This window comes from Hyposmocoma kahamanoa, unplaced genomic scaffold (genome assembly GCF_003589595.1).
Source record: "Hyposmocoma kahamanoa isolate Upper Pololo Valley unplaced genomic scaffold, ASM358959v1 93, whole genome shotgun sequence".
Classification (NCBI taxonomy): domain Eukaryota; kingdom Metazoa; phylum Arthropoda; class Insecta; order Lepidoptera; family Cosmopterigidae; genus Hyposmocoma; species Hyposmocoma kahamanoa.
In genome coordinates, this window is record NW_020654810.1 from 12,109,499 (window position 1) to 12,133,553 (window position 24,055).

General features: G+C 33.8%; 1 protein-coding gene across 1 annotated transcript in view; it reads left to right on the forward strand.

The window, feature by feature from the left end:
- Positions 1–24,055, forward strand: part of LOC113237378 (ras-related protein Rap-2b) — a 56,816-nt gene that overhangs the window by 24,238 nt on the left and 8,523 nt on the right. Inside the window, exons 2-3 of the mRNA XM_026473807.1 lie at positions 9,711–10,149; positions 23,087–23,209. Of these exons, the coding sequence (XP_026329592.1) occupies positions 9,711–10,149; positions 23,087–23,209 (562 nt within the window). The remainder of the gene's footprint in view (positions 1–9,710; positions 10,150–23,086; positions 23,210–24,055) is intronic.

Sequence of the window (24,055 nt, forward strand, 5' to 3'; positions counted from 1 at the left end):
AAAGTATTAAGCATGAATAGTTAAAACTCTGAATCACAAATATTTTATGTTCAAAAGGGTTAATATTCTACACCTCTCTGAACAATTTCAGGTTTTTGTTAAAACTACGAAACTGTATAAGAATAAGAAATATTCCAAAAAAAAATACTGTTAAATGTGTAGGTTTTAAATACATATAGGTGAGGAGAAACAAGTAACAATAGCGGCTGAAATAATGCTAGAAGAAACTTTCAAATTGCTCTCCTGAAAAATCTGTGTTTTTGAGATACTACCCTGTTCATCTGGACCAACGACATATCATAAGAGATATATATCTATATACTTAGGGAATGAAACTATTATTTCGGATCTAAAACATGTATATTTATTTTCAAATAAGAAGCTGAAGAAGCAAGAAGTTGCGCTATCGAAAAATAATATTCTCCAGGGTGAAAAGACACATTTTATATTTTAAAAATATCTATGTAGTTTTTAAAATAATTGCGTTTCAGTAAAGGCCTCTTTTAATCTACTCGAATTCAGCTTGTGCTATTACACTAAATCTGGATTATCTCATCATTTATTTACAAGAAGCAGAATCCTTACACGTAACTCTAAAGAAGCAATTCAATTTCAGTAAGCGGTTTATGTTTTTACTTGTGGTACGGTTTGCCGTGAATACTAGCTATGAATACGAATATTGCCTTACCTACTAAACATAATAAGTAATCATTAGACAGCGATTTGCAGGAATAAAAAATGTACAACCGCATTGCGTATGATTCAACGTACAATTCAATAACGTATATTATAAATTATGAAAGTTAAAACTTTTGCAAGACATTGATTGAATATTGCAATGGCCAAATAAATTACCAAAACCCACCTGGCTTTCCTGGCTAATTAATTGCTTGTTTCTTATGAACAATCGAAGTTATTGTATTCATTGTTTTCATTTATAAATGCTGCTTTCATTTATAAACTGTATTCTACCCTAGGTGACTACATTGACAAAACAGGAGAATTTCTAGTAGCTTACAGGCAATCCTTGGAGGTAGTTATAGCTTATTTTAATTTGAATTATTATGCTGAAGCGGCCAACGACACGGCGTTCAATTTGGCGAAAACCTTTATGATAGAGTCAAATTAATGAATCACATTGCCGCCTACGAAAACTGCGAAAGTGTACTACTTATAGGTTATGTTAAGCAAAACGGACAACAGCTTAGTTTATATAAAATAGTTTTTTATTAAGTAAATTACAAGGATAAAAATAGGAAGATAAAGATATTTAAAAGGAGTTGCTTCCACAGAAAGTGGATTGGTAATAAACATCTTTAAGATATGTCTATACGTCTTAATTATATAAGCATAATGGAACTGAAAATTATTTCCAATCAATAAACTCGTTCGTTTATTGTTAAATTGTAAATGCAAAAATGTCGACAAAATTTATAAGATTGTGCGGATATTCGGTGTTCAATGAAATAGAATTATTGCTTTCTGAAAGAATTTTCCATTTGCTGCGCCTCAGTTCATGTTAAAAGCCTCTGAATTTTTGTCTTGATATGGTTTTCATCTTTGACCTTTTGTGTTTGTTAACTTTCTGGGCGAACAAATAATCACAAAGGTATGTAATATTGAACAGTTGGCGCAGTGTAATTTGGCAAGCGATGGTATCTCTGCGATTAGGCATTAGGCAATAGGCACTCGAGTTACGAACACCATAAAACTTTGTGAAATGATTTTTGGAAGTTAAAAGCACTTTCGCAAGCTGTCGCTTGTTCAACACTGTCAACCTTAACACAAGTTTTTATTCTATTTCATTATTTTGATCAAACCCCAAGCCCGTTTTCTTTTCCCGTTAAAGTTTTATCTGAACAGATCTGGTCCCTGATTTTGTGACATGAAAAACAAAATATTTTGTGAATCAAAATGGTACATATTATACATTATCAACTAATATATATACAAAAAACCACTAAATAAAAAACATGCAATCGTACAAAAAGGTCTAGTGCATTATTCACCAAAGTTCTGACGGTTATTGTTATCAATATCCAGATAAATATGAGAAACAGAACATTGAAAAAGGTGTCTGTCGTTCAATAAAATTCCAATAAAAATTCGTCAGCGATAACAATGTTATTACCATTAAGGTAAGTAATTCAAACCCCGATGAGAGTGGCGAGAGTCTTGACTAATATTTTTCAATAAATCTGAGTTACGTTAATAACGTTTGCCTTAAATCTTACTCATTTTTCAAATAAAATGTAGCAAATGAATGCCTACTTAATGTAATGGTCCGTGGGGCTGAAGTAGTTTTTGACGAAATAATAAGTAACCCAATAGGCACCGTAATACATTTCTTTTTAATTATTTTTTGAAATAACTAAGTATTTATAAAAATTGCTAAATATATAATATATTATTTATTTATATGTACCAACGTAGACTGTTTTCTTTTCCCATTGAAGTTTTATCTGAATAGATCTGGCGCTCATTTTCCTGCTTTGGGTTTAACGAGATACCTATTTGTGTATATTACAAAAGAAGGCAATGTGACTAGTATCGAAAGTTAAGTGCCTTCTTTACCATTATAAAATTGACAAAATGAAACGTTTAAAAATAGAATTCAAATATGTTTAAGAATAAAATCGTTACAGGTATTCGGAAATCACGAGTTGGAAAGAAAACGGCTACACTTAGTCTTGTTTGTGACGTCGTAACCTTAATGGCACCACATAAGGTACATTACTAATGATCGTTTTGATAAAGAAGGATGAAGTATCCCCCTGTCACTGACTATAACCATTAATATCTCTGCTGTTAGTTGAGATATCGGAAAACTGATTTCAAGTCAATATCGATACGGGCCCCGGGACTTGCAATGCAAAAAAACATTTTGAGTCAAATACCTTATTATCACATAATGTAATTAATGTTTAGAAAGGAACATTCGAAAATCGTTATTGAAGATTTTAAACAAACTTAAAAGAAAAATATTTTTTACATTTTACACTTTCGTTGTTCCATTTCTTAACTACCACTGTGGCCAAACGGTTACCATAGTGGTCTGCCACGCAGAGGCCCCGGGTTCGATTCCCGAGCCGGGAGAAATATTTATATGACTTACATTTATTTCTCTCGTGAGTTTGGATGTAATTTGTGATTATAACCATGTTACTCCATGGCACCTGGACACAGAGTTTCTCATATACACACGATACGCCCCCAAGCCGACTTTGTCGACCTTTTAATTCTGAGCATAAAAATGTGGAGAAAATTGTTAAACAAACTTAATCTTTAACCTGTGAGCCGTAAAATTTGTTTTGGTATGAATCCCTGGTCGTCTCGTTAATGAATGGCATTTTAAGAAATTTTTAAGCGAATTTGATCTTTAGCGTTAAGGTTCTTACTTAAATACAGAACACAAATTCCAACCACCTTTAACAACGCCGTCGTGGCCAAACGGTATAAGGATTGTTTTGCAAATTGGGGCAAGCATGGTTCGAGTCAAGCATGTTTCGAGTCACTTTAAAAATAAAATATTATTTAGCTATGACTATATAATATTGTTTTTTTTTTGTTTTTAACGTCTGGATAGGTGTAAGGAATGTCTAAGTCTTGTTCATACAAAACAATAATATCTAATTTTAATAATTCCGTTAAGTCTATATTAAAACAAAATAGAAAGCTTTGAAACTCACTAAAACCCTAAAGGTACTTAAAACTGAATAGACAAATAGGAACGAAACGTGGAACAATGCGTAATCACAGAAGTCACAATCGTATGCAAACTGCAGAGCGATTTCGTGATTTATTAGTCTATCCATAACCACCCTACGCTTTATTAATAATATCTATCCACCCACCTTAGGCAATTTCTAGTGAACAAATATTGTGATTTGTCAACGTTAACATTAAAAAGTGAAACAATGCTGTTAAAAATATAATGTTAAAACGAAACAGTGCTCGTGGAATGGAATCACGGGTATTGAAACTGGCAGTCGATACAACAAGCCGCTCGTTACTTGGAAGGTAAATGACGAAATTTAGTATGGGTTTTAAAGATATGTTGATTATCTTCAAGCAACACACCTCAGTATTGCTTACACAATAGAGTTGAAATTGCTTTATTTTTTTCTTTGTTCAATACGTAAGATGGCTCTCAGAATCACAAGGTCGGTTTGGGCATCTCATGTATATGACTGTACATTATTATTAACATTATTCACAACGGAATAACGAATGGTAACCGCCTAACTAGTGTTTACACTTAGATTCAGACTGGAAAAGTAAAATCAATAGTTATAGCAAAGTGTAATAAGAGAAGCATGGTAACTCCATACAAAAGTAGCAGCGCGGCTTGTATGTATGCACGCCCGCAGCGTGCAGTGTATCGACACACACATTCGCACAATCTTGCGGTGCACTCGCGTTGCATGGCGTGAGTCGTCACACGCGCTCAGTGTTTAAAAATGACATCAAATGGTACACGCGTTTATTGTTGTGTTTGTGGTAGTTTGAACAAAAGTGCTTCAAATTCAGAATTGTTCAGCATTTCATGCGATTTCATAATTATTCTCCGCAATCAAGATACTCATGCTAATCCACGATGCTGGTATAAAAATGTCAATGCGTACTTACGTATATGTATATAGGTACTTACTATTGTATTCACCTAAGTTTATTTCAATATAACACGAGAATACAGTGATGAACACCTTATTTAAAAAAAAATATATATTTACAAACAGTAGATACAACTAAAATAATAATGTAACAACCCTACGCTTCGAACAAAGTATAGGCATTTACACGCCGATGAAGCGGGAGTTGCCGTACTTGCTCTTATTATACTATAGTTATAGGCCTCATAAGAATTATGGTTGTCTTTGCACTTAAGAATTGACAATTGACATTTTTTATTAGTTTTGTGGTCTAGGGGTTGAGTAATAGTGATATAAAGTACGCTCGGTTCATATGAATTAGTTGTAGAATTATAACAAGAAAAAGTTGAAGAAAAGAAGAAAGGAAAGACAGATAAAGTAAAGGCCCAAAGGGAATGTATCCGTATTATTGCTGCTATAGGCAGTTAGGTTTACATGATACGAGGACAAGGTCTTTCTCCGAGATTCTCTCCGAAAATTTTGAGGGGAGTGGCGAATGGACGAAACAAAGGAAGAATGACCTAAGAATTACAGAACGATTAAAAATTTCAAAAGTAAGTTTCCAGGAACCGGACAAAAGTATGATAAAAATGTGGGATGACGATGAAAGAGGTCGCACGGTCAGTTGTACTGCGATTTGAACTAAGTAGGGCAACATTCATAGGTAAGGTAGTTGATTGGATGAATATTAATTTAATTATGCCACAATGCAAGTACATACTCGTAATATGAGTATTTGGTAATAATGTTGACGGTAGTCAAATTTAATAGTAGCCGCGTTTATAGGCCACTGGGCAAGCCGCATCGGCTTAACCGCGATGAAATTAACGGCCTGTATCCTGTAATAAATATCCACCCTCCTTTTAACTCAACTATCTTTTGTGATAAACGTGTTTCCATGATTCTTAAATAGAATTATTAAGCAAAAAGATAATAACAATCTCTTTACGCATCTATCAGGTAGATAAGTATTTGTTTATATCAAGGTGATTATAACTATTATTGGCACTGGTTTTACGTTTAAAACGGTTTAGTATTAAAACGTGAAGTTGAAAAAAATAACGTCTTTAAAGTCATTCCGTTTTTATTTTTAATTCGTATTTAACGTGGTTTTGTTTATGATTTTAACACTACAGATATAAAGGTGATGCAATTTTTTGTGCACACCGTGTTTAAGGTTCAATTCCATGTTTCAGTAATGAAATTCGATTTGTTTCTGCCTTTTTCATTTCTTTTTCTTATTTTCACAGTACTAATATTAATGTTATAGTACTCGTAATAATAATAAGGTGTATGTACCGTGTGATATTCAATAAAGCGAGTTTGAACCGTAACTGACAAATATAGAATATTGAATTCAAAGCATTTTATTTTTCTTGTTTCAAAAGTGGAGTAACATACTGATGAGTGTGTGCGCTATTATACAGTGATTTATTATTGCCACTAATAATGAACAAAGTTTTAAACGGATAAGTGAGACTCTCTTTTGGCATTTAGTTTGTCTCAGCAAAGATTTCATGAAGAATACAGAGAGTTCATGACATTTAACTTGAATTATTTTCCCACAACAACGGCCCAATAAAATTAATATGACGCCACCTGCTGATAGATATAAAGCGAGTGTCGTAAACCTATTGTAACGATCTCTCGAGGAGAAATTACCGTCTTTTATTTTATATCGTGCGATCTTTACGGTCGGTACGTTTACAGGAATAGACGCCTCTTCAAAATGTTCATGATATTTGCATTTAAATTACTGAATCTTCCTGACGCTTCAAGCATTGTCTCGAGTAAGTGTGCATGGTGTACAATATATAACTGAGCGTGTAATGTATGTAATAATAAATAAAATATAAAAAAATAATAAAAAAAGATTGTCAATAGTAACTTTTAGGTATAAATAAGTATAGCACAAACTGAATCAACTATACTGCCCTCCATGTCATAAATTACTCTTGCTAATAAAAAATGCGCAAAAACGGACCAATTACGCTGAAAACTGAAACTAAATAAGAAATAAAAATACCGACCGACCTAGAGGGGGTTGTAGGTCTCGTTTAAAAATTTTGATTAACGTAAGTAAATAGGTCATATCACTCTGTTGTACAACGTGTGGAATATAAGATGTTGTTTATGACTGATCGGCGAATGTGTTCCAGCACCTACCTATGTACTTATGTACGTATCCATAATACCTATCATGATACATTATACATCACCTGATACCTGACACGTATATCACATAACACCTGAGTTTTAAGGCATATTTCATTGTCACATTACTGGTAATATAACAGCACAATATGACTTCCATTTACAAAAGTAAAAATAAAATACTTGGAAAATAAATATTTCCAATAAGACGCTGATTCTTAAGAAATTTTTAGTAGCCGAGAATGTACATTTTCACCGTTAATCTCTCGCGGATCTGTTATTACCTCACGGCAAAATTTCCGTCGTGATTAAATGTTTTTCCAAAATTTCGCTCACTGCGATCCCCAAATTGAATATGTATTTGTGCGAAATGAAATAGAATTCTCGTATAATGAAAACGGAAATATATTTTACTCTGTACGTACTCATCTATATCTTTTAGGTTATATGTACTCAAAGCTGCATAAACGACGACTAAACTGATTTCATTTATAATTTATGTTACAGTTCTGTCTTCGGTTGTAACACTAATACCATGTTCATAATATAAATCACCATAACCTTCTGTTTATATGTTTTTTCATAAAACTGCAAAAGCATTTGAATTGCATTACATATTAAGTTTATTGAATCTCACGATGTTTTACTACTAAATAATCAATTATTTTTGTGAAATTACTCCACTAGTTCGTTATAATTATTAATACAAAGATCGAACACAGAGAAAAATTCCTTTGATCCGGCTGGACTCAAACCAGCGACTTCCCCATACCGTGTCTTAGCTACTGTATATGTACACTTATCTACTTTTAGGGTCTATGAAACTATAGCCTTTGGTACAATTTCAACATTCAACAAAAATAAGCTCATTTGATTTTGCATACAGTTTTTTTCGTTTCTTTTTCGGTATTATGCTCATCATTGCTCGACTCAGAAAATTCGTAGATAACTTGAATCTGGTTTGTTACCACTCCATACTTCTACAGGGCTGAAGAAACTTTGAGTGGGTGAGCGGTTGCTAATGTAGGCTGCTGTTGACTCAGCTTCAGCCCGAAGTCTTTCTGTAATTCAGCATTTAATATAATACGCATGATATAATAATTATTGCATTACCTAAGTCCAGACTACAGAGTGACCTATGCTCTTCTGACTGCATTGTAGTCGACTCCTCGTAAAATAGTTATAGACTGCATTAGGTCAATAAACAACGGCGCTATGTAACTACTACCAACAATAGGGCACTGTTATAATTGAAATTGTTTGCTCACTGTTCCGTTTCTATACTATCTATCTATCTTCGAAATTATTACTGAGGTCAAGCAACAACTTATCCCAACAGGTTTCCAATAAACGATGTCCGTCGGATGTTAACGACATCAACGTGTCGTTTAGCTAATAACCAATGTTCCATTTCAATTCGGATAATTGATTGGACGCGTGAGTGAGTTACAAATACGGTAATAACATATAAGGGCCTAACTCTCACTACATTTATGTCAGCTGCGTACGTTGTTTATGTGTGTTAATTTTCAAAAACATAAGTGTGACTCAGATTCTAGTGTAGGTAGTTATCGATCGGGAGTTTATTTGTCGACCGATAAGCCGAGCTTTATGGCAGGAGCGGACACCAGATTAGTTGGATTGAGCTTTGTTTGTTATCATCCTCACGTTACAAAAGTCATCCACATGCGATAAATCTTTTCAATTTCCAATTGTTCCTTACAAAATAATATACAATAATGTACAAAATTTTGCACACAAAGTATTTCAAGGTACAGAGAACATCGTTTGCACAGCGATACGTTTATCAATTAGCTAATTTGTGACCCTCCCCGGGTCGATAAGCACCCGGTGCCCTCGCTGTTTATCTAGCTACACGAATACATTAGCCAAATCGCCTATTTTCTCACTTTTATCGAAAAAACACGCTTTAATATTGGGTTAGTAGCGGGCCTTATTTGCATTATTATCGTTGCAAAATACGGCTCACACATCGACGTCAAATTTATGGGCAATGTTATTTTAAATCACCTTCTATACCTGCTTCCAGCGCAGCCTTTTGTCCACAAATAATATATATATAGACTCTGTATTAATTTGTTAAATAAACTAACCGAAACAAAAGTATAAAGCTTTCTGTTATATGAGTGCATAATGCATATTTGAAATTAATATTAAAAGTACTTTGCTATAAAACTTTTGAATTACATTTTAATTTTATTTTCATATTGTAACTAATGTTGACATACATCCTGTCCATACATTTGTCCTGTTTTGGGATTCAATTTGTGAATTGTACATATAATTTTGCGCTATCTCCATAATGCGGGCTTATGTTTCAAAATGGTAACAACCCCCAACTAAGCTAATACAAAGAAGATACGTCTTATATGAGTATATTTCAGATTGTCTAGAGATACACGATTGTTAGTGATGATAGACGAGGTCTTTGTTTTTTTTAAAGGAAAACGAGTTTACTGTAAATATTAGATAGATATTAAGCCACCAATGTATTCGTTCCATCCACCACATCATTCACATTGTATTAATAATGTGTCAACTACACTCAATTACATGCTCTCAAACTTGGGAATTCTCTGTACAGTAAGTGCCAGAACAACGGAATTCACTACGGGGACTAGCCAGAATGTATATTTTATACTTTGACTGATTTTTATTAAATTACGGTATTTTTCATCTGAAAATATTTTTTTACCTACTCACCAACAACAACTACTGTTTGTATTCACACACAAATTTTCGCAAGATATTGAAAACTTCACTACGAAGTACATAATTTCAAAGTTTGGCGGATGGATTTAACGATCTTCTCTGGAATATAACTTAATTAACGTACAGTTATCTACTAGCTGTTATTTTTAGCTATGAATGATTTTGTTGCAGAGGTGAAAGGACTGACAGCACTGTATCAAGCAGTGGGAATCTCGCCAACAATGCGAATGCAGTGCGACACAAAATTGTCGTGCTAGGAGCAGCAAGAGTTGGGAAATCATCACTTATTAGTCAATTCCTGTACACAACGTTTTCAACCAAATACAAGCGAACAATTGAGGAGATGCACCACGGAGACTTTAACGTGAACGGCGTGAGGCTCACGCTCGATATTCTGGATACATCGGGGGAGCACGAATTCCCAGCAATGCGGGCGCTATCCATGCAATCGGCAGATGCCTTCATTCTCGTATACGACATCACGGATGCGAACAGTTTCTCCGAAGTAAGAGCCCTGAGAGACCAGATACACGAGATTAAGGAAAGTACGGCCGTCCCCATAGTCGTCGTCGGTAACAAGGTGGATTTAGCGGAGACTGGCGCTAGACAGGTAAGTTCCGTAAAATATTTTCAACTTATAAACACGAAGCACTTCGCTGAATTAAACTGAAACCAGAGTTAATACTGTACGAAATAAATAATTGATGAAACAGCACCATTCCAACATTTTATACTAAAAGCAGTTACGTGTGTTGGATATTTGCTGCGATGATTAATGTTTATCTCACGCAAAAGTTGCCTATTGGTTTAACTACATTGTTGTGTTTAAACTTAACTTTTTGAATTAACTCACAGTTTCAAAGTTTAATTACTTGTATAAATTTTAAGACTGTATAAGGTTCACAATCCTGATACTGCTGTTTCTACATACTATAGTTCCCGATTTATTGATTTATGACTTCTTCCAAGCAGTACTTATCCACTTCCAATTTCAGTATAATACGCCTAGTGTATTAAAATAATAAAATAAGATAGATCTTGAGAATAGAAACTTACATTTCAACACAGGTTAACTCCTACAATGAAATATGTTTTATTACGGATATTGTGCCCAATTAGACTGTATAGAACATTAGAATAAAGATACCTCGTAAAGAATGTTCAGAAATAAGGTGGTTGCGTTTAGACAGAGACAAATGTGCCACGGTTACGAGTATAACCCCAAAGCGACAGTGAGCCGATCGAATGGAACCAGAGCTCTCGTCTTGTGACAACTATTGGTGTAACGTCAATCGTCCAATCGATAATAGTAACGACGTGGTAACGACACTCCTATAATATATTACAAATCGAGGAAAAAGAAAAATGCATTTTGTTTATAAGGACATACTGAGTTTTATTATCTATAACAAAAGTTAAAAAGCCGTGATAGGCTAACAGTTTGACCTGCCACCTCTTAAGTAGAGGCCATGGGCTCGCACATCTGAGTTTTGCGGAATTTATGTGCGAAATTAAATTTGAAATTTACCATTAGCTTTTCGGTGAAGTGAAAACATCGTAGCGAAAACTAAAAAAAAGATTCACAACCCTCAGAAATCGTGAATTCCCCAACCTGCATTAGAACAGCATGGTGAACTATGGCCTAAAACCTTCGGCTGAGACGTATAAATGGGCTGATGATGATATTACAAATAGTACACAGTTTGCCCACATTTTTAATAAAAATGCATGTCATATTTTCATACCACATGGTCAGAGTAAAGACAGTTATTACTATTCATAAGGTGGCTTATACTGACCCTACTGTGCAACCCTTCATCACTGAGATCAGGTATTGTTCTATTGTGATCACTGCTCGTTTCATCTCGGAGTCTAGATCAACAGAATTAATAAACAAAAGGATTTTCCTGGGTTTCCTAGTCTTGATCTCATCTGTTTACGGCATGTGCTTGTTTAGGAATGACTGTTATATGCCCATCACTAAAGGGTAGTATTGACTAAAGATGTGAAGAGGACTTTTATCTGCTTTATGTCATAATCTACAGTCCCTGCTCTCCGTTAACTTGCAGTTAGCCAAGAGCTTATTTAAGCTACACTGATCCTTGTAAGTCCTGGTCAGCATTTGGACGCCGATCTTGTCTAGCACCAGAGCTTCTCTATAGAATTTAACACTGTAGGCGTTTACCAGGATTTTCGAGTATTCAAGACCATTGGCTTATAGCTAGATGTCTTAAAAAGCATGTGCACCTTTGTTTCCGATGTATATGTGATCTCCAATGAAGGGTTCCAGGCTGAGAAAGGCCACCTTGCGCGTGACTTGGAACTGAGTATAAGGTCACATTATACCTCTCGTCAGGAGTGTTAAGATACATACGAATTTGCTCAATTTTTTATTGATCGACAGATGTCGGTCTATAAAAAATAAGGTATGGATTGTCTACTTACTCGATTTTGTCTGATGTTGATCGACAACGTAGACCTTAAAACAGTTTGGATGCAGTCACTCAGCGCATGTAGAACCACTTGACTGTCTGAATTAGTATGCACTGAGCAACGTAACCTATATTCAGGTTCACATCCGCACTAGCTATTATGTTGTACATCTCGACCAGAAAGTTGGAGAAGTGTTTTCTTATATTTAGTTTGCAAAGGTCGCACACCTTCTATAGACATCACACGTTGGGTCCCATCTTTGATTCATCCATATAAAGCAAACGTCCTTTTAGGGGAGACTGTTCTGTTTCCAGTATTACTTGATTGGAAATTGTAACTGCCCGAGGAGCACACTTTATACGCCTTAAAACTGTTATATCTATGAACAGTCTTAATATGATATTGTTTTAGAAAAAAGAAATTGTTCTTGTAGACCTATTCCACTCAAGTCAAAATTTTAACACGTTCTTGATACCAAACAACTTAATTAAGTGTAATCTCTCTTAAGATTTACTCTTATAGTCCTTATTTTAAGTTCATCTGTAGAACAATTCATTATTTTTAGCAAAATTGTTCTATACACATCCAGTAAAGCCTATTAATTGTCTAAAAACTAGTGTTCTTAAGTTTATACTAGATATATTTAATTTATAGACATTCTGTAGTGTTTGTACTTATTGACAAACACGTTATAGCGCGTCTTCAGTAGATTTTATTTAAAAAAATACTACAATTAGGTTTTCTACTCTATTGGACGATGTAAGAGTTCATGCAAAATGAATATTCAATGATCTGGTGGAGGTGGTGAACCTTGGATATTAAGTCACATCATTCGATACAATCAGCGTTGCCAATTCCAATTGTTCAAAATCCCCAAAAATCACGGTCAAAATCCCTAAATTTTAGGAGAGCAACGTTCATACTCCCCACAAATTCCCCACATCTCTAGTTTTCATTATTTATTAGAAATATATCGCTTAAAAATATAATAAAGAATTAAGAAACTCAAAATGTAATAATCTATTACGTTTGCTGTGAATGTAAACAGTAAAACTAATTATAAAATTAGATGACCTTAATAATAATAATAATAATAATAAATAAGAGTTTAAAATAAATACAATATAATAATAATAATAATAACAACAACAACAACAACGACAACGACAACGACAACGACAACGGCAACGACAACGACAACGACAACGACAACGACAACGACAACGACAACGACAACAACAGTGTTTTGAAAACACTATTGGATGTTTTGAAAAAAGCTTTAAATTCTTATCGTCATTTTTATTTTTAAAGAATGACTATGAAGTAGCCGAGAACAATTTCTTTTCTTTTTAAAAAGTAAATCTAAGTTGAAATCAGCTTGAAGAAACCTAGAACTTCTTGGATATGGTTTGTTTTGTGAGTTGTTTTGTATATTTAAGCTTTCTATAAATATTTAAAACCGAAAATCGATAGCTGTATTTTTATTAAGTTTATATTTTATACATAAATATTAAAAATCTTGCGAGCACATTACTTTTATGACAGGTTTTACATCACTTTTCACAATGTGTTTAAAGTCGCACGTCAATTCGCGCCTTCTAACCGATTAAACATTGCGCTTCGCATTGCATTTCGCTTTGCGCGAAAATGTCAGAAATATTATATCTAATTTCGCTATGTTACAATTTTGATAGTTTATATTTTGTAAGCCATTAAACTTGAAATCTGTTAGTATTAAGAGAATTGTGTCTTATGTTTGTAACGCTTTAGTATTTTGGTTTTAAAATAGTATTACTAAGAAAACTATCGTAGACTATAAATTATCTAAAAACTGTCTACAAGACTAAATAAGAACTGTCACTACAAATGGTCTTGTAGCATTCTAGAAGGATTACTTGAGATAAAAAGATAAGAATCACTCTTAACACTACCTACATATAGTTCCTCAAAGCACTCTTGTGATCTACTAATAAATTTCTGCCCACTTTTACTTTAAATTATCTAGAAACCTTCTTCGAGATATCTTGAGGGAATTTGAACTTTTAAAATATTCAATCGAATTAAATTCTATTAGATATCTTATAGTATATATTTAGATGTGGGTGTGCTGTTTGAGTGGTAGATAGATGATCTTAAAATATTGCCTTAGAAGCATGATACCAGATATCATTACTAGAACAGGATGTTCTAGAATTGAAGTTTTAAACGATCTCAACATCTGGAGTAATCAATTCATCCATGACTTAGTTGCAAACCGCTAGCTGGATTTGCTACGGCAAAGAAGTCGTAAAAAAAACCAAAACAAAGATGTACAACAAACAAGCATATCGAAAAATGTTTAAGGTCTGTTGGTTCGTTCCGTCGCTTAGTTGGCATAGCGTCATGCACGGTTTGCTAGTAGACGTTGGTTTGAATCCATGTCTTTGTATTCACAATTTCAACAAACTAGTATAGAAATTTCACAAACAATATTTAAATAGCATGGTGTTGAACATCCTGACATTCAATAAACTTAATTACAATTGTTAAAGCGACATCTCTAGTCAGCTGCTGGTAGCTATAAAGGTACCTGGCTGAATGAAGAAATAGATTTCTCACAGATGGCGCTACGGTAAAAAAGTCGTTAAAAAACCAAAACAAAGATCTGCAACTGAAAAATTCGTAAAGTCCGCTGGTTCATTCCGTGCCTTAGTTGGCATAGCGTCTGTCACGGTTTGCTAGGTTTGGTTGGACTCCAGCCGGATCGAAGGATTTTTTTCTGTGTTCGATCTTTGCATTAACATTTTATAAAAGTTAATTCTACTCGATACTGCAAGCAAACCGTAAAAAGATTATTATTATTATAAATATTCATTCGAAGTTTGTTTAAAGTGCGTTCATTTTTTTATAATATTATCTATGCACGCTCAATCTCGTGAGTATCGATTGTTTATTTTATTACCTGCTTTCAGTTAGTAATAACTAACACTGGCACACTGGCCAGATAAGTGCAAACAATTGACTGAATTATTCTACTAGTTTTAAAGAGTTCTATTAAAGATTCTATGTTTGAAATATGTTACTGTATTTACTGTTCCATATTTATTTTTATATAATATTTATTATGTGCGCAACTTCGTAAAGCGTGATTTTCTCTACCTTGACCTTTTGAAATGAGGATTTGTATTTGGAAAGGTTAGAAGTAAAAATATCTGAAATAAATAATAATATAATATAAATAATAAATAATAATGATATAAGTACATTTATATCATTATTATCTTCCTAATATTTTTTTCTTCGTGGTTAGTCTTCATAGTGTCTGTTATTGTTAATTAGATTGTTAGTTGATTGAAAGGTAAAAGTAAAATGAGTTTGAAAGGTAAAAGTAAAATCGTAAAAAAATTTTTACTTTCTGTATAAAATGGTTTCATGAACTGTTTTTGGTAACACTACAACCCAAGAACAAATCAAGGTTTATTTCCTTACTCTCTCTCATCAACTTATTAGCAATATTTCTTGTATTTGTAACGAGTTACCAAAGAGCATATGTTGCTATCAATGCCATCATTCAACATGATCCAACTTTAAGGTTTCTGTAAATTTTCTAAATTAACGAACACACAACACAGTTAAATTGTGTTGAACAAGCTGATTGTACAGAGGAATGTCTGTTTCCGCTTCTCAGAACACCTTCCATAAGTTGTACAAAGCAAAATTGGATAGCGAACAACGGTAGAACATAAGTACAGTTCCTTTACAATTTTGCGAGTCTGTTCACAATCAGCACTCGCTATTTTGTCTGTCATCTATTAGTTAAATCTAGTCAGGCACACGACAATGAACATCAAAACTATATCTTACATAAAGGACTAAAGCAACATTTGGGCCCAGTTGTCTAAGTTCGCCACCTTCAAAAAGTGTCGTCGAAAAGAACCCTCTAAGTCACCTTTTCATAACTGCCCGGAGTCCATTAAAACCGATATCCCTCCACTGCTGATGAAGCTGAAATCTAAACTATTCTCATTTTCCCCTTCAAGTGGGTTGAAAACTACACAAAAGATTCTAAACAAATCATTTGGAGCCACGAAACGACCTTATACATACACAGGACCAAAAGAAGTGACTGAAAATTCTATCAATTTTTGCAGCACCCTCCAGATAAATTAAAAAAAAAGTTTTTTTATTATATAATCTCCTTGACACTGGTCGTATTTTCGAAAGCACTATGTAGTATAGTAATAAAACGATTAGGATTTCGAAGAACTCAGCAGGTAAATAATACATAAATTACGCCTGAACGTACAATTGCTCAAATAGTCCTAAATCCATATAATACTCGTAACTTCCTAGCAAACCCCTTTGACACTCCTAGCGAAATTTCGGAATTTAACGTGACGCCTTTTGAAAATTTACGAGAGGTGACAAGTGAAATTACTCACGCCATTGTTGGATTATCACAGCGTTATAAATTAATAAAAGAAGTGGATTTGCTAATTTTGAACTTCAGAAAACTTGTACTATGTGCAAAATTTTATTTTTAATTATTTTTTATGTTATTGATTAAATTTTATTTGTTCATTACTTTTATTTGATAGGATACAGCAACAGATTACAGATCAAAATACACTCATCAGAAGTGAGTATATTAATTTGTATATATTAAATATTATTATTATAAAAGGATAATCAAGTATTAAAAAAAATACCTTTGTACTCAGCAAACCAATTATAACTATACACAACACTAGTTTTTTTTATGACATTAAGGGACGGGACGGACAAGTCGTGTGCCTGGTGGTGAGCGACACGCCTATCAATGACAGTTGCAGTACTACTCAGTGTTAAAATCGCAAAGATCTGAGGAGCACTGCCACTGCGTCCGTCACCCTAAGATATATGTTGACAAGTCCCACGTGCCTCTCATTTCACCTCACATTACCGCTCGGCGGCAGAAATAGGAAATACCTAACAAAAAAAATGCTTACATAACAAAATCAGGGGGGCAGATTAGAATGTTTCTATCTTTTAAAACTATCATGATGAAATTTTAAATTTTGTGAAAGTCGCATTTGTATTCTGTCTGGACACGTGTGTCGCGCTTACGCCGCCGACACTTTTTCTACACCGCCGCCGCCGCCAATGAACTTAACCGGCGTAAAATCGGCGTGGCGAAAACTGTTTTACTTTAATGAAGTATGAGCATTATTGCTAGTTATTTACTATATTTCAACACAGTATAATTAAAATGAATTGAAAGACGTCTACGAACATCCTATTTTTGTTAGTTATTTTGACGACCTCGGATGCCAAATGGTTTGCAATGTGGGTGGTGGATGTGGAGATCGATGGTTTGATTCCCGTTAATGAACTTTCCTAAATTGATTCTATTCTGGTGTTCTGGGAAGTGCGCCGGCGTGAATTTGCTGTTCCTCTGATACTCATAGTACAGGGAAATCCCCAGTTTGAGACCAAGTAATTCGTGTGGTTGTCTTTTTTATTGTTGCCTTTAGATATTATTTTATGTTTTTTTCTTACTTTCTCAAGTTTATTTTTAATAACAGTTAAAAAATAAATTTGAGAAAATTAAAAATAAACTTGAGAAAGTACTTGAAAAAGTATATTAGCAGGCATGTGCCTGCTAATATACTTTTTCAAGTGTAACAAATATTTAAAATGTATACAAAATAAAATGTTTTTTTTAATAGCCTGAAAAAATCAATGATGAATCCAGATCAAATCAATGAAGGCACCATTGATCTGAATGATTTCAGATCGATGGTGCCTTCCGCCGCCGGTTGTAAAACCATCAGTCTTTATCGCCGGCGATTTTACGCCCATTGCAAATTATTGTTATTTTCAAAAACCACCATTATGTTTAAACCTACTAGTATACAACGACTTTGCATTTAAGACAGTTTGTTTAGCATCCTGTTTTACAAGTGTGCAAAATAAGGTAAAACCTTGTAAATACAAATCTTTCCAATCAAAAACTAAAACTCAAAATGATTGAGAGCCGACCCGTGTCTGTCCTAACAGGTACTGATCAGAAAAATCCACTCTGAGAGCTTTTTATTTTTTCCTCTACCTAAACAAAAAAACTAAAACTATACATTTTGCCCCAGCCATTCTATCCGATTTAACAACCGGAAAGGAAACAAAATAATCTTTAAAAAAATCTGGAATAGACGAAAATGTATGCTCATATTCAGTCGTTTGCCATTTACTTTTAACTTGCTTTATATACATAACGCGCTATGTGAATGGAAAAAAAATACGAAAAGATTAAATTCGAACGTTCGTTTCAGTGTGCAAAACGTGTAGACGGAAAATCGTAGCAATCCGAAACAGGTAGGGTTCGTAATATAGTTTTTCTTTATTACTCGCGCGAGCTTCCGCTGACGTGTCAATATCTAGCTAACATAACACTAAATCAAGTGAAATACTAGGAAGGGTATGTTGTACGTGTCTTCCGTGATATACCGTTCGAACCCCGTAATTGATTTGTTTACACTCGGATGCGTCACCCACAAATTAACGTTGTCCTTAGCTACACTAACTGATTATAGTATTAAAGAGAAATACTCGCTATTATTGTGCGCGTCGTGATGTTATTCTGTGATCATTATTTTTACTATTGCGTACTTTGGGCTTTTAACTTGTAAGTAATAATAATAGTAAGTATCAAATATATAATAACATGAAAAAAAATTAGATAGATATATTTTTTTTAATAGCAGTATAAGCTCCGTGTGAAAGAGTTTATCCAGGGAACTACTGCTATCTTACCTATTTCTGCCGCCAAGTAGTAATGTGAGCATTACTGCATTGTAGTTTTAAAGGGTGAAATTACTAGCACATGGGACTTTTCTACATAAGTGTCAAAGTGACAGGTGCAGTGATGTTGCCCCTCAGACCTTTGCAAATAAAGCTCTGAGTGGAACTGCAACTGTTATGAACAGGCGTGTCGCTTACTATCAGGCGCACGATTTGTTCGTCTCGTCACTTGATATCATAAAAAAATATAGCTATTGATGCAAAGAAAAATTATTTGTATCTGGACTGAACTCAAACCAGCATCTGTAGCCTCACCGAGGCTACCAACAGATTAGATCTTTGTATCAATAATAGTAATAAACTAGTGAAATATTTTTACTAGTACAGTATATATGTATATATAAAAATCAAGGTATTTTTAACACCACGGTAGTAAAGACATCATGATCTACAATAAAATAAATATTGCAACTTAGATACATATCATGCGAAAGCCTATAAACAGACCTACATAAAAGCTCTACATTTTCATAAGCGCAGAAAAAGGAAAACTGACGGTAATCTTCCAATACGGGTTACCACAAAGTAAAATATATTCCTACTAAAGCTATCCACAATATTTCCCAAGGAATTTGTTAGCGCACTTTTGTGCAGCTAAATTATATGTTATACATATCTTAACACATCATAAATGAGTATCTAGTAAAATAATGAAAACGAAAACGGAAAATGGAATATTAAATAAATATGTATATATAGTCCATAGTTAATTAACTCAGAGATATTGATAGCTGTACAAATAAAATACAAGTTAGATTCATACCAATTAACGTAATTTCACAAAAAATGTTAAAATTAAAATATGCTGTTACAATGATTTTTAATAGACGTGTGCCTGCTCGGTCTATAAAGAGAGCGATTCCAATTAGTTCATTCGGACAAATGAACTAATTCGGTCTCTTAATTCCTTTAATTCTTTTAGTTCCTTAGTTCAGTGGGATCTGGGCGTTGGAAAGGAATAGGAACCGTTTGGGTTTAAAGGACACGGAATGAAATGCTCTGTATGAACGATTTAAATAGGAATGTTTTATTGTTTGTCCTCTTTGCTGTACTTTTTGTGTTTTACAAAAAAATATTTTCATATTTACAATTATTTTGTTTGTAATTATTTTAAAATGTTACGTTACAATTTTATTACAAAATACATGTATAATTTTTGTGTTTGTGTTTATTATTATAGTAAACAGGCATGTTTATTGACAAAGTATATACGTATACATTATTTATTTTATACGTATATACTTTATTTATAAACATACCATTGTCGACCTCATCGTCAATTTCCATCAGATGAGATGGAGGTCAAATGCATATTAGAATAACATTAGAATTAAAAAAAACCTATTTACTACACAACACATGGTGTGTAAGTGTGTTAAATTTGAAAAAGAAAATAAAAGTAACTATGAAACAAGTTTGTTGTGTATAAGTTTATATTTGAGTCTTACTGAAATCGAAATATTGATTTATAAATCAGAAATCTAATTATTTTAATATTTATTTAGATTTCTGTGATCTTAAGCGAGCTGGCAACGTTCAATCGTGCATCTCACTCGAACTTGTACTAAAAGCAATGATAGTCCAATAATTGTTTCTTTTGCACAGTCTCGTTTCGCGTCTTTGAACTAAAACAATGAAAGAACTAAAAAGACAATTAAGATCGCCTCGCGTCTGTGGGTCCACAAAAAGGTCCCATTCCTACTGAACTAAATGACAGAATTAATAAAATCATACACAAGAAATTAGTTCCTTTCGGTAATAATCAGGAGTTCTGTCCTAATAGTTCTTAGCTCATGAACTACTCAAGCCTTGTGTTCAAGAGCAAAAAAACAGTGTTGCCTGCACTAAATAAAAATAAAACCTTGTCATATTATATTCATTCACAAAATACTATTATATATATTCGTATTAGAACTATGTTTCAATATTTTTTAAACAATAACTTTAGTTAAGAGCCTAAAAATAAATAACGCTTTAACCACACTTCTTGCATACAACCTCTAACAGGAAACTAAGCTCTTAAAATCAATTACTTACCCTAATAAATCTTACAGAAGTTCATTAACTATCACTGACAATTTTGAATTAATTTCGTTTTTGCTTGTAAAGTGGCTAATCGACAGATTAGTAAAATTGGGTGGTCTGTTTGGCGTAACCACGACCTTGTTCGGAAACTCTTCAAATTAATACCAATGTTAGCACGAAATTATTGACGATGTTTATTCTGTAGCGACATTATCTTTAAAAACTTACTCGTCGTATCACCCTCGAGTGAATACTAAATGAATAAGTTCGAGTACCACTATCAAATATGTTTTGTTTTAATATTTCCAAAAAGCTTAAACTATTTTAAGAGATGTCTTCAGCGTTTGCAATTTCTTTTTTATTTTTTGGAAATTCACTTAATTTTTAACAGTTCCTATTTTTTCGTACTATTTCAATTATTTCATATTATTCATTCATATTATTTTAATCAGCTGTGTATATTTTTTCTGTGCATGTGCTGTGTACAATTGCAAGTGGATAACAGTCGCAAAGGGTTGTGCTGATAATGTTATTATAAGTAAATGTGACATGTGTATCCGTAATTATTTTCTCGTGTATTTCTCACTTTTGTTCTTGACTTTAAAAGACTCCACGTAACAAAGCTAAATGGATCATTTATATAATACAACGATTCTTTTATAGGGAACTGTTTCCGTTTTTTTCCAGTTTTCCGGAACATATATTAAGATTTTTCTCATGTATTTCTCACTTTTGTTCTTGACTTTAAAGACTCCACGTAACAAAGCTAAATGGATCATTTATACAATACACCGATTCTTTTACAGGGAACTGTTTCCGTTTTTTTTCTGTTTTCCGGAACATATATTAACATTATCATTCAATTATCAGCATTGAATATATTTTAATTTAAAATTCATATTAAAACATTGAAGACTACGTGTTAGAAAATGATGCATTTAAAGACGACATGGCTCTAGATTCCACACAAATTTGATTCAAAGTTTATTTAAGTTTGTTTGAAAAGCAACTCTTAGCGTTTCTTGATCGTACTTCACAGGGAAGTCAGCACTTGAACGGAGCAGTAACTTAAAAATGACGTTTTCAAGTGAAATACCTATGGAATAAATTATTACTCGATTTTTAATATTTGTACCACCACCGTTTTAACAAAGTTGACTACAAAAATGAAGTAATTTCATATTTAGGACTTTTGTTATTGCGAAGAAAATTTATAAAATGGATCCAATAGCTTTATCATCATAATGACGGTTTTGTATGACGTGAACTCTATATTTTTCTGAACTAGCCCGATATAAGTGCTCGCATGTTTTGTCCGATTTATTACCATTATTCGATTTTTAAAAATCGGGACTTAATCGCGTACTCGTATTTTGAGTATATTGAGTACTATGAGTGTGTGCGTTATTATTGTTATTACATCTATTTGAAACTCTCGAGATAAACCGGAACGTTAAGAACAGAATAAATGCAGGATGGATGAAATGGCGACAGGTCACAGGCACTATTTGCGATCGGCGAATAGTGCCTGTGACCCTGTTTCCCCTTAAGCTAAAGGGGAATATATATAAGACCGTGATTAGACCTGTCATGTTGTATGGGTCAGAATGTTGGGTGATAAAAAGGGAGGATGAACGAATTGTGCAGGTAGCGGAAATACAAATATTGAGATGGATGTGTGGAGTGACGAGAGAGGATAAGATACGGAATGAGTACATCAGGGGAAATTTGAAAGTGGCGCCAGTGATGGAAAAGATGAGGAGTAATAGGTTAGCGTGGTATGGACATGTCATGCGGAGGGAAGAATATCACGTGACGAGAAGAGTGCTAGGTACGAATGTGTATGGATTGTGTGAAAGATGACATGAATAAGAAAGAAGTGAGTGTAAAAATGACGGCTGATAATGGGGCGATTGGAAGAAAAATACGAGTTGTAATTCCATAGTCTCGAAGGGACCATGAGAATTTGTTCGGGTCTTGATTTTTAAAATCAAATTATAACGAATGAGAATTGTGAAAGTTTAAATCAATATAACGATACCATTACCTTTACTTTTTTTTTAAACATCCATATAAAAACCATATTGAAATATCAGGAACACAAAGGACAATTCACACAATTTTGCACAAGTCGCGACCTGTTAATTTCGTACTAGTAATAAGAATTTGGAGATAAATTAATATAGTGTAGTAATAGTTTAACATTATTATCATTCTCATTCAGAATAAATCTTGTTTCGGTACAGAATCATTCAACCACCATTGATTTACAGGTGGAGTTCCACACGACGGAATCGGTGGTGACTGTTGACTGGGAGAATGGGTTCGTAGAAGCATCTGCTAAGGAGAATATCAATGTTTCGCAAATCTTCAAAGAGCTACTGGTACAGGCGAAGGTAAAATATATTAAATCGTTCTTATTTTCTTTTTTTTTGAAAACCACAATCCACTTAAAGGGATTTTAATTAGTTATGATTAGAGTGCTTACACACGGTGACTTTTAGCAGCTATACAAACGCGCGTTCGTGACACGCGACACTTGCGATTTATAGGCGTTTTTATCGATGCAGTGGCGCCGCTTGCATCGCGTTTGCATCGCTGCTTAAAATCGCGCGCGTGTGTAGAGGTAGACGATTAGCGACTGCATCGCGTTTACATCGCTGCTAAAAGTCGTCGTGTATAACCGCTCTTATGTGATCACTGTGTAATTGTGTTGTTTATTTCGTTTTTAACTTACAAAAAGGAGGAGGTTCTCAATTCGTTTGGACTTTTAGTATATACGTACTTACGCGATTCCTCTGACATTTGTAAATCGATTGCGATGATTTGTTTTTTGTTACAAAACCGGTACCTCGGGTGGTTCCATTGAAATTTGAAGAAAATAATATACCTCTAAGGGTGGCAGATTAGGACATGAATCCAGTTTATAGAATTTCACCCCATTCCGTTAACAGATTTCAATAAAACTTGGTACAATGATGTAAATCCATTTTTTTTAATTACGCACACACTCATAGCCCCGCACTAAGGAAACCCTACATCGCGGGTGCTATGGAAACACACATAGGTAGACAAAATCGGAACCCCTGCGTTAGGATGGGTCAAAAATAAATTTGTTTTAAGAGGTCTAATAGTGTTCATTAGGTACCATTTGCACCCGAAATACGCTCTCTAAAATATATTTGCATTCTGAGAAATAATAGGGGTTAAAGTATGAAATTGCCGATTTGTACTGAAAATCT